This window comes from Salvia hispanica, chromosome 5 (assembly GCF_029641045.1).
Source record: "Salvia hispanica isolate PSC_SH4W2 chromosome 5, Shi_PSC_v1, whole genome shotgun sequence".
In the NCBI taxonomy this organism is placed as follows: Eukaryota; Viridiplantae; Streptophyta; class Magnoliopsida; order Lamiales; family Lamiaceae; genus Salvia; species Salvia hispanica.
The window spans coordinates 38,125,197-38,140,874 of record NC_142696.1 but is presented as its reverse complement, the minus strand read 5'-3'; the positions used below and the strand labels follow the sequence as shown (position 1 = coordinate 38,140,874).

Genomic DNA, 15,678 nt, shown 5'->3' with positions numbered 1-15,678 from the left:
AAAAAATGGGAAGCTGTAAAATAAGTAATTTTCACGCTTCACTGTCCCCCATATATACACACTGATTGATGAGTATTGGAGTCCCAAGATTTCTCCAAGGAAAAGTGTCTCAATGTGTAGGGAAAATTTTGAAGAGACAAATTCAGTGGATCAGAACTGAACCCAAGAATTACTCCCGCCACGTTCCCCACTAATTTCAGCAAAGATTAGATTTTTCTCATTTTTGAACAACCTTTTTCCTTTTTGTGAAAACTCAATAGTGACAATAGGGTGTCCGAAAAATGTCTGATTCTGTGTGTCGTTTTGATTTGGTATTCTCTAATCTTTTGTATGGTGATAATAATTTCCAACTGCCCCTTTCATGGTCGTTAAAACTAACAATCAGCAGAATGTGTGACAGAAAATGAACAAGAGGGAAAGAGCTGATAAAGGGATATGGGTTGTGACTTGTTATTTTCGAAGGCTCTACTCCCTCCATCCCTCATTACTTGGCACCGGTTAACTTAGCACGGGTCTTAAGAAATACTCCCTCCGTCCACGAATAGGAGTCCCGTTTTTCCATTTTAGTCCGTCCGCGAATAAGAGTCCCGGTTCACTTTTACTATAAATGGTAATAGGGTCCCACCTTCCACTAACTCATTCCACTCACATTTCATTTAAAACTAATATATATAAGTGAGACCCCTATTCCACTAACTTTTTCCCACCCATTTTTCTTAACATTTCTTAAAACCCATGCCGCCCATGAATGGGACTCCTAATGGCGGACGGAGGGAGTATAGTAAAAAGTGGATGGAAAAAGTTAGTGCAACGTGAGTCCTATTTTTATATACTCCCTCCTACACGAATAAGAGTCACATTTCTTTCCGGGACAGACTTTAAGAAATGTTAAAAAAGTGGATGGAAGAAAGTTAGTACTAGAATATTAGTATCACTTATATATTAATTTTAAATGATATGTGAGTAGAGTGAGATAGTAGAATGTGGGGCCTATTTACCATTATAGTAATTATAAACCGAGACTCCTATTCACGGACGGACCAAATTGGAAAAATGAGACTCTTATTAGTGAAATGTGTGGTCCATTATCAAAAGTAGTAAAAAATAAGGGTGTCAATTAATTGGAGACGGACGAAAAAAGAAATTGGTGTGAATTAAAGTGGAACGGAGGGAGTATTTGTTAATTTTGCCTCCAATTTATCTCATTCATATTCCCTTTGTCCATCATTTTTACCAATTATGCATTAATACACGTGTCATCTCAAGTGCCTATATAATTGCGAGTGTAGAACGTTAGTAGAACTATGGTCCATATACTAAAGTGGAAAAAAGAAAACAGTTCTTTAAATAGTGGATAATCTAAAATGATAAAATGATTCTTTGAATGATTGTAAAACAAATTTTATAATTTTTATATGAGTTTTTCGATATATTTGAATAAAATTATAAAATTTATATTGATTAAAAGTATATGAAAAAGAAAATATGTATTGGGGTTGTGAGTTAAAAGGGAATTGATGGAAATAAAAGTTTTAATAAATTGAGAATTGTATGTGTTGATGAAACAGAAATGAGTATTTTATTAAAAAGTTGATTGGGATTACCAACGGACAGGGGTGGATCCACTAGGAGGGGATAAGGGGCATTTGCCCCTCCTCATATATTTCATGTAGTACTATTTCATAGAGTAATTTTTAAAAATTTATGATTTCCTTTATAAATGCCCCACCTCAAACTATTAAAATTTCTTCTTAGATATATTTTTGCCCCCGTCGAATTGAAATCCTGGCTCCGCCCCTGCCAACGGATATAATCTTAGTAATTTTAATAAATAAGGTATGATGAATTTATTTCTATTGTATTTATTTTAATTTTGTTATATTATTTTTATATTAATATATAAGTAGTGGATGATTTTTCAAAGGAACCAAAATTCAATAGCCGAGTGCCTCGCAAAAATCCTTAAATTTGAGCACTACGCACTAGACACTATGTGCGTACAATTCATTTACTCTATTTACCTTTATGATTTTTCTTTCTTTTAACGTACTAATATTAAGAATAAAATTTACTTGTGAAATAAAATTCATTACTCTCTCCGTCCGTGAATAAGAGTCGCATTTTCATCTGGCACGGGTTTTAAGATATGTTAAGAAAAGTGGGTAAAAAAAAGTTAGTGTAATATGAATCTCACTTATATATATTAATTTTAAATGATATGTGAGTGAAATTAGTTAGTGGAATGTGGGGGCCTCTTACCATTTACAGTACTAGTGAACCGTGACTCTTATTCGCGGACGGACTAAAATGATAAAATGGGACTCCTATTCGCGGACATAGGAAGTATTTCATAATCACAACTAAAATTACAAAATTTAAAAAATTACATAATAAAAACAACAAATAACAACACAAACCCCAATTGGATTCAAATTATACAATTTAAATCCTAAAAGTTAAAGTTACATATCTTAAATCCTTAAAATAAAAATTTACAAATAATATAAGTCCTAAATCGAAATTCAATTTTCAAAGAAAATAGAGAACATGCATAATTCAAAATTTCATAATTAGTCATATGCATGCTTAGAAGAAAATTGACGATATAATTTATCAATCCAATATCAAATTGAAAAAACAAAACAAAAAAAAAAAAAAAAAACCCCGCCGTATGCTGGCTCCCCATAGGCCGAACAAAAATACAAATTTCGTTAAAGGCTGTGTAAGCACGTGCTTAACATCTTAAGGACGCGAATACATGCTTTTTCATTTCTCTAATGGTATTCACATCCAGTGTAGGAGATAACTACTTAAATCTTAAGTACTTAGTTGCCTGAATGCTTTGATGTATCTCGTGAATCATCATTATATGACATTCAAGTGCATGTCGTAAGTTTTATGTCTCACATATGTGATATATGATAGAATCCTAAATAGAATTGGATTTTTAGTATAATACATATATTTGGTATAAGACACATTTTACCCTAATTAATTGACTATCAATTAATTATTGTCACATATCAATTAATCAAATAATCATGTTATATTGCTCCAAAGAGAATATATATTCACACACACACACACACACACACACACATATATATATATAGAGTCTCATTATCCACAAATCCACTCTTAAAGACCGAACCACCGAACCCTATCAAATTAGGGCTTTTAGATCTAGTTTTTTATGGATAAGATACAAAAATTTATAAATTACTTTCGCCTTCATCACGAGCCTATTTTAATTCATCCGAAGGTAAATAAGTCATACTAACATGTTATGAAGATTTAACTTCGTTCCAGAATATATTACTTCATTCTAGTAGGTTTTTACTTCATTCTAGTAGGTTTTTACTTCATTCCAGTACGTAAATGTGGTTTCACCATCGCGTGCCGTTCTTTCTCTCTACAATATCTATCACCAACGTCATGGCGCTAATATGGTTTAATAAACACATGGAATAATGTAATAAATTATTGGAATGAAGTATGTGTAGAAGCATTTGAAGTCCTACGGGAATGAAGTAAAAATCTTATCCAATGAAGTAATAACGTTTCTGAATGAAGTAATAAACTCACTTGAATAAATTGTATTTTTTAATGTTAATCAAGCAAAAACCCACGTCAATGAATTTGAATGAAGCATATGTTGAATCATTTCAAAATCTATTGGAAGCAAGTAAAAACATGTTGTAGTTTCAAGGTATTACGTACATAATGAAGTAATAAACCTATATAATGAAGTACAATGGACTAGTAATGAAGCAGAAAAAATTTTCACAGCAGCACATCTCATCAAAAAAACTAGATCTAATGGCCCAGATTTGGTCTCTAGTTCGGTCTTTAAAATTGGTTCGACATTGATCACAACTCTCTCTCTCTCTCTCTCTATATATATATATATGTCAATTGATTGTCAATGAATGGAAAGATTGATTATATAATCTTTTTATGGAATGAATATTCATTTCCTTGGCCATCAAGTAAAGAATCATGTGTATATATTATTAAGATTTGATTAGAATTGATTGTGATCCATTAGTAATATTAATAGACGGAAGATTATATTCTTGGTCAATAAGAAACGTATTTACTAATTATTTTGGGCCTCTTTGATGGAAAGGGCTTTTAGGGTTTGATACTTAGGGTTTGTCCTCTCTCTGCCTATAAATACAAGTGTGGTGATCCCATCAAATCACACACATTAAGAGAACACATAAACGAGGGAAAGAGAGAGAAACAAATCCTTGGAATTGGAGTTACGCCACTACGCCAAAGAAAGTCCGGGGAAGTTCGTCTCCTCCTTCCTCAATCGCTTCCGCTATGGATCGCCAAGGTATGTTTTGATCCTATTATGTTTATGGTTGTACGTGAAATACATATTGTTCGAAGATCTTGCTTTATTTATATTCAATTATGTATTTTTGAATATATGATAATAAATAATGTCTTACACGTGGTATCAGAGCATGGTTGAGAACTCATGTATTTTCGTATTATTGAAACCATAATGTTTGCGTTTTGATTTGATTTTGTACGATTATGAAATTAAATGAAATATATGTATGCAGTAGTGCATGCGTACAATCGAAAACTGTTATCAAATTAAATGAATTCCTTAATATCTAAAATTCGAAAGAATCTGTCCTATAACTCATAATTGTGTGTTTTTCAATTAGATATAATTCATGTGAAATCATTAGTTAATTGAATTAACTCCAAGTTTGTTTTGGATTTGATTTTGATGAATTCTTTATTCATATGCTCTCGCTAACTGTTGATTAAGATTTCAATTGTGTCCAAATCTTTATATGCATATATAACATTATGCAGATCGTTTATTTTAACTGCGATATATTGAGATTTGATTTTGGGTATGTTATATTTCCATAAACTGAAATCTTGTTTTCATAGTTTTGATTATGAATTCATGAATTGTCAATTCATATTTGTATGCTCTCTATCGAGAATTAATGATTTCCATGTTTGATATATATTGTTTCCAAATTGATTCTATTTATATATATGGAATTGATTTGGGTATTTTGATTGTGTATATACTTTATGTAAATTGAGTTTGAATATATGCATTGATAAATTGAGATTTCAATTAAATGTTTTATGATTATGAATCTACCGAGACGGTGGAATGAATGATTACATAATTCAATTCTCGTTTTAACATGTATTTTGATTATATTATGTTTATTTTGCAATCACCAAAGTGAGGCAAAATAAGGAGAGTCTATAATCAAACTCATATTAAAATTTGTTTAAGCAATTAATCTCTATATGCTCTTGATTATATTATGTTTATTTTACAATCACTAAAGTGAGGTAAAATAATAGTTTATAATCAAATTAAGTGAAAATCTGCTTAAGCAATTAATCGCTATACATTCTTGATTAGAGTAAAACATGAGAGTTTGGAGAAGCCGTGACTTAATTAGAGTAAGAGAGATTGACTTATTTATATATGTATGTTGTAACCATAACTGTCTAATTAAGTAATTAACATATTAAGCAACTAAAAAGTATATTGAGGACAATAACATCGTCATAAAAAGATAAAATGATGTACAAAACAAATAAAACATAAACATGAGAACAATAAAACGATAGTTTGTAAGACATAAAAAAAACTTATATGTGAACAATCTTAATTGTACAATAATAATAGCAAAATAAAGAAAAGACAATAAATAATAAAACACAAACTCCAATATCCTGATGACTCTTCCTCATCCTTTTTTCCTCCTTAATCTCCAAATTAATGGTTTATGCAAATGTGCAAAAACAAATGTGATAGTTTATAGGGGTGTGAATATGGATATTGGGTATTGGGTTTACCCGTACTCGACCCGATATCCGTCGGGTATTAGATATCCAATATCCAATTTTATGGGACTGGGTATGAGATTGGATATTGAAATTTAAGATAAATCAGGTATCGGATATTACCCGAATATCCAATTTATTATTTAAAGCATTTTTTAAATTAGGTTTAACCATTTTATGCTTCAAGAGCTAGGCTAATTTATTTACTAATTACAACTTAGTAGGTTAACTTTCTCTAAACTTATATAAATAAGTCAATCTCTCTTACTCTAATTAAGTCACGGCTTCTCCAAACTCTCATGTTTTACGTATTGCATAACCAACTCACGTAGTTTTTATATTTTAGTTAATTATTTTAACTTTTGAATTATATTATTGGTTGCTTCTACAGTTTAATTAAATGCACAACTTTTATTATTTTACTTACATATTGCATATATAACCAATCCCCATAAATATAATCATAGGGGTGCGTTAAAATGACAACACCTCTTAAAGTGACACCGTGACACCACGTTAGACTGCAATATTATAAACGCTAGACTGCAAAGTATAAACGCTATACTGCAATCTATAGATTGCAGTCTAGCGTATTGAATATTGCAGTCGGGAAAAATTGCAGTCTAGCGTATTGGATATTGCAGCCCTTGAAAATTTACCCTTGAACATTTTTTATAATTGCCACATGGCAGCTGATTATTCGTCTATGTGTACAAATGATTGGCTAGGAATGGTGGTATGATGTTACTTTGAGAGGTGTTGTCATTTTAACACAAACCTATAATCATATACTTTAAAATAAAAGTGACCCCTTTTTTATAGTTTTATACTGCAAAATAAATGCAACATTAAAGATATTAGTCACTTTAAATATTTCTATATTTTTATTAATATATAAAATTTGAAATTTTTTTTATTAGTTATTAACAAATGTAAAGAGTCGAAAATTTGGGTACCCGATACGTCGGGTTTGGATTGTGACATCCCTAACCCAAAACATGCATTATTTTGCATATTATCATTATATTGTCACTGCATATTAAGTTGTCATTTTTATTAAATATCATAGAGAATATATTTATTGTTATGACGACTCAATATAGTTGAATATATAGATAGCTTTGATTTTACGAAAATCGTTAAAATGGACGTGTGTATATTATTTTATTATATATATATTCGTAAAGATATATGTATATAGTTAACTAGTTAAATTAGTTTATTTGATTAATATGTATATGTTATTGTAGTGTGCATGAAAATATAAGTTTAGTACTTAGTTTATAAAATGTGTATGTGTACACACGTAACTTTTACTAAAGAAAAGGAAGGATGACATGCCTTAATACCTATTCTATACGTGTACAAATTAAATCCCTACATATGTGTTTCATGCATGTTATAACACTTGTCATAATTTTAATTGTTTAAATATCTTGTATTGATAGAAACACCCAATTTATGAATATATCTAATGTTTGCTATATATATGTATTTTATAAGTGGCGCTTAGCCACACGTTTATTACTTTAGCATGATATATTTAAGTGGGTTAGACCGACGTCTTAGTTTATAAAAGTAGAGGAGATGCATTGTAATATTACAGAAGGGGAGAGATAAACTCAAGTGATTATACGAAGCGAAAGAGTTGAGAGTTTAGGCGATTTTAGCAGAAGAAAGAGGGATAAGAAAAGAAAAAGAAAGGCGACGGACAGCAGGGAATCTCAAATTTATAGAGAATAAATTCATGGTTTGAGCCTGGACGGATGGTTGTGAATCAGGAGACGGAAATAGGAGTTCGGTTAGATTCTTGTCTTAATTAGGTGTGTATAAATCACACTTTTAATTTTACATGCATTATGTGGTTAATTGTTATGTGTTGACTTAGAGTGAATATTTGGACTATATGATATGAACATGATATAGTTATGTGTTATTTGATATTGACTGTGAAAGATGATATGAATATGTAATTTGTGCAATGGATATATGTTATATATTATAATGGTATTATTGGATGAAATATGATAGAAATATGTACTTGATGCAATTGATATGTTTGCACATGGTTTGAAATTATTTGAATCATTGAATTAAAGAGGATCTGTGACAATCATGCCTTGGGTCTGATATTAATGGCAATGGACCTACGGGTCATATACAATGGCAATGGACCTACAGGTCATATACAATGGCAATTGACCTACGGGTCATATATATGTATACAATGGCAATGAGGCCTACGGGTCATATATATATAATGGCAATGGACCTTCGGATCATATATATATATGTACAATGGCAATGAGACCTTCGGGTCAGATACAATGGAATCCCGGGCAGATGTCAGGCTTGATCTGTCACAGAATAATAAACTGAACAGAGTGGCATATGCATATATATATATATATATATATATATATATATAGGGTCTTGTTAGGTTGAGATTATTTAGCTAAATTGAGAAATGAGATGCAATATGGGCCACTAATCCACAAGATTAACAAAATGTCAACAAATACCACATTATGTCAACAAGGGGGTATAATTGTCTTTTCATTAAATTGTGTTTGAAATCATTTTCTAAAATCCTCTCTAAAATTCTAGCTACAAAGTCTTCAAATCTTCAACATTCAAATCTTCAAATCTTCAAATCTTCAATATTCATATCTTCAAATCTTCAAATCTTCAACATTCATATCTTCAAATCTTCAACATTCAAATCTTCAAATCTTCAACATTCATATCTTCAAATCTTCAACATTCAAATCTTCAAATCTTCAACATTCATATCTTCAAATCTTCAAATCTTCAACATTCAAATCTTCGAATCTTCAAATCTTCAACATTCAAATCTTCAAATCTCTTCAATATTCAAATCACCAAATCTTCAAATCTTCAACATTCAATAAAATAACGAATATCGAATGTCAACAACTCGTATTAAAATGTCAACAACTAAAAAACAACACTTACAATTCACATATCAATACCGAGAATATCGAATGTCAACAACACGTATTAAAATGTCAACAACTAAAAAACAACACTTACAATTCACATATCAATACCCAGAATATCGAATGTCAACAACTCGTATTAAAATGTCAACAACTAACAAATAACACTTACTATTCACATGTCAATATCGAGAATATCGAATGTCAACAACTCGTATTAAAATGTCAACAACTAACAAATAACACTTATAATTCACATATCAATAGCGAGAATATCGAATGTCAACAACTCGTATTAAAATGTCAACAACTAACAAATAACACTTATAATTCACATATCAATAGCGAGAATATCGACAACAAACATTATTTATGTCAACTACAATGTCAACAACAAACTTTATTTATGTCAACTACGATGTCAACAACAACTTTATTTATGTCAACTATTATGTCAACAACAAATATTTTCATGTCAACGACGTATATTATTTATGTCAACAGCAATGTTTTACTTATAATTCATGTCAACAATAATGTTTTACATATAATTTATGTCAACAACATTTTTCATAAAATTTATACCAACGATCTATATAATTCATGTCAACAACAAACGTTATTATGTCAACGAGCTATATAATTCATGTAAAAAATAAACATTTTCATGTCAACAACTTATATAATTTATGTCAACAATACTATTTTAGGCAATATCACAAACACCTTATCTACACAACTCAAAAATTCCAGCAACATAATCGAATTAAAAACTGCATCCATATATTTCACAAAGTTCATCGTACAATTAAACACACGCAAATTTAAATCTACAAATATTGACAAACACCAAACCCAGCATGGCTCCGAACAAATACACAAAAAATACAACCTAAACTCAACCCTTCTCACCATCACCCACAGCTCCATCTCATCCGCAACTCCCACACCTTCCACAACATGACTCTCCACATCTTTCTCCACCACCAATCACACTATTTCTATTCAATTTTTACAGTGAACAAACACTTCATTTATTGCTCAACATATGAACACAACAATCACTTATTATCTCTTTGCATCATCAACAATCATATACACAATAATTAATGTCAACCACAAATATTTTCATGTCAACAACCTATATTATTTATGTCAACAACAACGTTTTATGCATATCAACAACAATGTTTTACATATAACTCTTGTCAACAACATTTTTCATAAAATTTGTGTCAACGACTTATATAATTCATGTCAACAACAAACGTTATTATGTCAACGAGCAAATGCAAGTGATTTACGAAGCAGATTTGAGAGGCATAAATCGAATTAAATAAAAAATTGCAAGATCTGTGCTGAAGTCGCGAGATAAAAGCGAAATTCAGCATTGAAATAAGCAGAAATCAGTATTTTCAGATTTTTTCCCGAATGTTCAAGCATTTTGATAAAAACAGCGAAAATCGTGAAGATGAACCTCAAAATAGTCGACTTTTACACAGAGCTCCGGCGAAAAAACAGAGGTAGCAATTTCTCTCACTAAAAATCAGTTCACATCCAACACAATTGATAATGCAAAGCTTAATACCTCCAAATCCATACTCGAATCAACAATTAAGCTTCCGGCGAAGCGACGGCGTGAGAAGCGAAGCTGTTCGGAGCTTCGTACAACAGGAGCGGCGAAGCGCGGTGAACAGCGGCGGCGTTAAACCGCGCGCGCGAGAGAGGGGGCTTGTCTGGAGGCGTCGAGGATTTTCCTTTGATTGTATTTCGAGGATTTCCTTCGGATTGGATCCGGCGGAGCTGGATTTGTCGCCAGAATTCGGCCACCTCGCCTCCTCCTCTTCCCGCCACCGTCCACATCATGATCCTCCGCCTTCGCCGCGCCGATCTCTATCTCCAGTTTTGCCTTCTCCGCATCGTCTTCTCCGAGCTTCGATATCAGCTCGCAGATATGCTCAATTCAACACAAATTCAAAAATTGAAGCTCGGTTTTCCCTGCCGCCGTCCAGATCCTGATCGTCCGCCTCCGCCGCGCCGATCTTGATCTCCAGTTTCGCCTTCTCCGCATCCTCTTCTCCGAGCTTCGATTTCAGCTCGCGGATCTGCTCAATTCAACACAAATTCAAAAACTGAAGCTAAGGTTCGTGAGATGGAGATCTTCGTGTAATTGAGAAGAGGATGAATCTAAACCCATTTCCTAACTAAAACATGGAATTACTATTCTACCCTTTCATAATAAATTAATCTAAAATTATTTTTTATGTGGCAAAATCTGGGCCACTCATTTAATAAAAATGAGTGGCTGATATTGCATCTCATTTCTCAATTAGCATAAAAAATCTCAATTGATCACAATCCTATATATATATATATATATATATATATATATATATATATATATGTAGAGAACTGTTCTGCTGCCCACCTTGTGTGAGCGTAGTGTGAGCGACACTATTCCACGTAGGAGAGAGGGGGAGACCTGATTTTATTTTATTTTTTTTCTCTCTCTCTTCATACTTTTATCTCTCTCCTTTTAGATTTCAGAATTTTGGATATATTTCTTCTCTTTCGATTTTTTTCCGCATCGCTACGAGAGTTTGTCGGAAATTCGCCGCAGAACCTGGTCACGGCGGGATCAGACATCAATTCGGCAGTGCTCGGGCGCGCCCAAGGAGTCCCAGCGTGCGAGCTCCTTGGATTCGTACGCCGCGAAGACGGCGAGCTTCCGCGTGGATGGGACCGAGGGCGAATTTGAGGTTATCTGCGAAGCCGTTAGTTTTTCTGGAATAGACGATTTCGCTATTTCCCGGAGGAATATGAGGCGATGAAGGTGGGGTCTTCTTCTTACGGTAAGAAATTGGAGCCTTTGTATAGAGAAATTGAAGTTGATTGTGATGATGTTGTTCAATATTCTTATGGTGATGGTTAAATTGGGGCTATTGATGTGATTCATCGCAGAATGGAGGGTTTGTGTGTCGGAAATTTAGATAATAGTTACGGTAAGAAATTGGGGGAAACGGGGTTGTTAAAGAGGTTAGATGATGGTGTAAATTATAGTGACAAGTTAAGAGTGAGATCAAAAGCATCTCGAATGAATGGAATTAAGGGGGCGCGACGAACTATATTGGTGCCCGATTGGGATACAACAATAGGCTTTTTGCGGTAGAGTGATCCTTGTATTCCAAAGTTCCAAAGCAGATTCTTTTCGAATAATGGAGAGACTGAGGGGGTTGGCCGGGATAGGACCGAGCAAGAGAAGGGTGCGAGGATAGGGGGGTTGACAATAGAAGAGAACCGTGTATTATCAAAGTCTTGCTCTTTCTCTTCAAATGAGGATGATTCCTCAAGTTCCATGACTGAGCCTTTGTGCATTTCATCTAATGACAGATATGGGCGCGTTATTCATGACAGGCAGAAGGGCGAGCTTTTGGAGCGTGGAACATTTGGATATGTGTATGAAGGAATTGCGGAGTAAGTACTTTATTATGAGTATTTGTTGCTTGCATTATTGAATTTCTAGGATTTAGAGTGTATCGTCATGTGTATGTAATCCGAGCAGGTGAAGTGTGTTGTTGCTGATGGTAGACTGGAATTAGTTGTGGTCATAGTTTTGGGAGGATCTTGATGTTACTCTGAATTTACTCAAAGAGAAACCTAAATAAGTAAAAATAAAACATAAAACTAGTGGTGAACTTTAGTCTTTTGTTAGCAAAGGAGTAGTTGCCAGTAGTGGTTACTTATAACATGTCAGTCAATTCTCTCAATAATCTTTGTCAGTTCAGTATGTAATTTCGGGAAGAAGTAATTTCGTAATTTTCTATGATGCAGTGGCGGATTCTTTTTTGCTGCAAAGGAAGTGTCTTTGCTTGATCAAGGAGAGGATGGAAAGCAATGTATAGTCTAAAATTTGTTGCATGAGTGTAGCAAAAAACAAGAAATATGCACTTATCAAATTACTGTAACTCTTGAATATTGAGATACTCCTTCGGTTTTGTTATACGCTTATATGTCACTGGCTCATGTTTTAGTGTTTGATGTTTTGATTTTATGCTTTCTTCCAAATCTGCAAAACTATTAATTGATATTGAAGATTGGGCATGAAATGAATGTTCAGCTTCCAAAAGCTTCCAAAAGCAGACTACTTATATTGGTTTCTTCATCACTCATGATATAAGTGACTCTTAATAACTGAATTATTGCTGATCACCATTACAGAAATCTCATTCTTGTAATAAGTTTCTGATAAAATAAAGTAGCATCTAAATTTAGCACTACTCCATTCATTAGCTTTGAAGTTCCTCTGCTAATTATTTCAATTGTCTATTCTTTATGTTTGTTTTGTACAAAATTACCTACGAGTATTTCAGTTCAATTATTGTGGAGACATATTTTGTCCATAAAAATTCACAAAATAAATGACCAATCTCATGAAACCAAATTTAATGCATAGAGGGGATGAAAACAAATGATTAATCTCATAAAAAAACTAGACGTGTTCTCATAGTATTCTCTTAGCAGCAACACAGAGACAACATAAAAAATAATTTCAATAAAACTATGGAGATTAGTCTTTTTCGTTTGCAAAACCATTGCCGCCGTAACCACTGTGTACGACTAATCTGAAATTTGAAGACAAGAGTGAAAATAGTAAAGTTAAATTGATTGATTACCAAAACAACCATAAAATATAAATGATAAAATTCAACAACGATATATTCACGTACCAGTCATGCAATTTTGGACAATTACGTTTGTCATGTGATACTCCACTTAGTCCACATCCATGACAAGCTCTAGCCTTTGAAGTTGACTTCTCTTTTGACGATAACATTCTTTTACCGCATCCCTTTGTTCTTATATTAGAAGGATCGCCAATATTTCTGGGTTTATCTGAGTTCTTCCTTGTTTGACTACTGGGCACAGTGGTTGAACTAGCACCCATCTCTTTGATTTTGCCATGTAAGGAATCAAGTTGTTCATTCAAAAAATTTGTCCCCTCATCACCCAAAGATGCATAATCAATCAATATTGAAGCCTTATAGGATAATTTGGAGCGTCGTGTCATCAAAAGTCTTGTTGGATCATCATTGGTATTTTCATCATCTAGTGCATAAACAACACCAATCTTTGCTTCTTGCGTCCATCTTTTGAGTATATACTTCTCAGGTAGTTCAAATATTTGGCTAATGCGGAAGAAAGCTAGCATGTGTCTGCACGGAATGCCATCAAACTCGAATTTTCCACAACTACAAGATATATGATCTCTTTGTCTATCATGCATGAGTTGCCTTGGTTTTGAGGAGGAACTTTGAAAACTTACCACATTGTAAATCATGATATCATCTCTTGTAGTGGTATGCTCCACAAAGTAACCATGACTTTGACTCATTTCATCTTGAAACTCCGTCCATTTTTTCTTCGTGTACACTTTAACCATTTGCGTTTCCATCGGCCAATTTGTTTTGATTTTGGGATGCTCATTCATGTCAATATGATCAGCAACTAACTCATTATGTCTTTGGTGTCTTAGTGCTCGGTTGAATCGAGTGATAAAATCCATCAATGAGTTCTTGTGAGAGACATACTTTTTGAAAAATGAATGTGAACTCTCAGATCTCTGACTACTTGACATCCCAGCAAAAAATACATGACTAAAGTATGCCGGAACCCACTTATGCCGCAATTCATACATCAACAAGATCCAACTATTTTGCTCTAAGTTAGCAGATCTAATAACATCTTTCCAACCATGCTCGAATTCCTCAGGAGAAGTAGAATTTTTTATAACATTTTTTATGCTCTGATAATGCTCTCGGAAAGTCACTGCTGAAATCTTGTCCGGAAATTTATTCAATATGTGCCACAAACAATAACGGTGTACTGTTTGCGGCAAAACTTGTGCAAGTGCTTTCGTCATAGAAGGATCTTGATCAGTGATGATTGCTTTCGGTGCACCTGTTGGCATAGCTTCCATGAACTTATTAAGCAGCCACAAATATGATTCGGTCTTCTCGTCACTTAGAAATCCACAGCCAAAAACAATTGTTTGATGATGATGATTTACTCCTACGAACGGTGTAAAAATCATTCCGTACTTATTAGTATTATAGGTAGAATCAAAAACAACAACATCACCGAATATACTATAAGCACTTCTTGATTTATGATCTGCCCAAAAACATCTTTTGAACCTATTATCTGAATCTATCTCATAGTCAAAGAAAAATGATGAATTTTTCTCCTTTTCAGATGTGAAGAATTCTACCAAAGTTTCGGCATCGATCCCCTTCTGTTCATCCCTCATATCTCTCTCGAGATTCCTGATATCTCTTTCAGTGCAACCTACACTTTCAGGCCCCCCATGCTCTATCTCCATTAGTTGCATTTGCTGACAAGTCGGTATATTAGCTTCTGAAAATTGTTGTGTCAACACTCTCTTCGCAGCAGAGACACTACGGTGTGAACGGAGTAAATGCACCTTTGAAGGAGTAGAAAGGTCATGATTATGACCTTCAGTGAATAAGCTAATACTCCAATAGGGTCCAGTTTGTTGTTTGACAATGGAGATCTTTGCCTTACAATCAGTTCTAACTTCACCACGAGCTCTTTTCTTGATCGGGCCACCACTCGACGATGCTCGATTTTTTGAGCGGGCTTCATCAGTTTGGCCAGCTTTAAAGCATACAAATTGTTTCCAAACAACTTCATTTGTCATCTTATTCTTTTTGCTATTGCTTATTCTTGCACTAAAACCAGCTTCACGTGCATATTGGTTGTAGAATTCAAACGCATCATCTATTGATGCAAATTTCATTCCAGTTTCTGGCTTTCGATCATTCGCAGTTTGAGGAATATGCAGTTCATCATTCAT

The 15,678-nt window shown here is 33.4% G+C and overlaps 1 protein-coding gene and 1 long non-coding RNA gene across 2 annotated transcripts; one reads left to right on the top strand and one right to left on the bottom strand.

Annotated features, from left to right (window-relative positions):
- Window positions 1-11,216: 11,216 nt before the first annotated feature.
- Window positions 11,217-12,839, top strand: LOC125186185 (uncharacterized). Its single transcript, XR_007170372.2, has 3 exons — window positions 11,217-11,656; window positions 12,195-12,278; window positions 12,636-12,839. It is a non-coding gene; the product is annotated as an uncharacterized LOC125186185 (long non-coding RNA).
- A 634-nt stretch (window positions 12,840-13,473) lies between these two features.
- Window positions 13,474-15,678, bottom strand: LOC148926788 (protein FAR1-RELATED SEQUENCE 5-like). Its single transcript, XM_089059249.1, has one exon. The coding sequence runs from the start codon at window positions 15,676-15,678 to the stop codon at window positions 13,474-13,476; it is 2,205 nt and encodes a 734-aa protein (XP_088915375.1).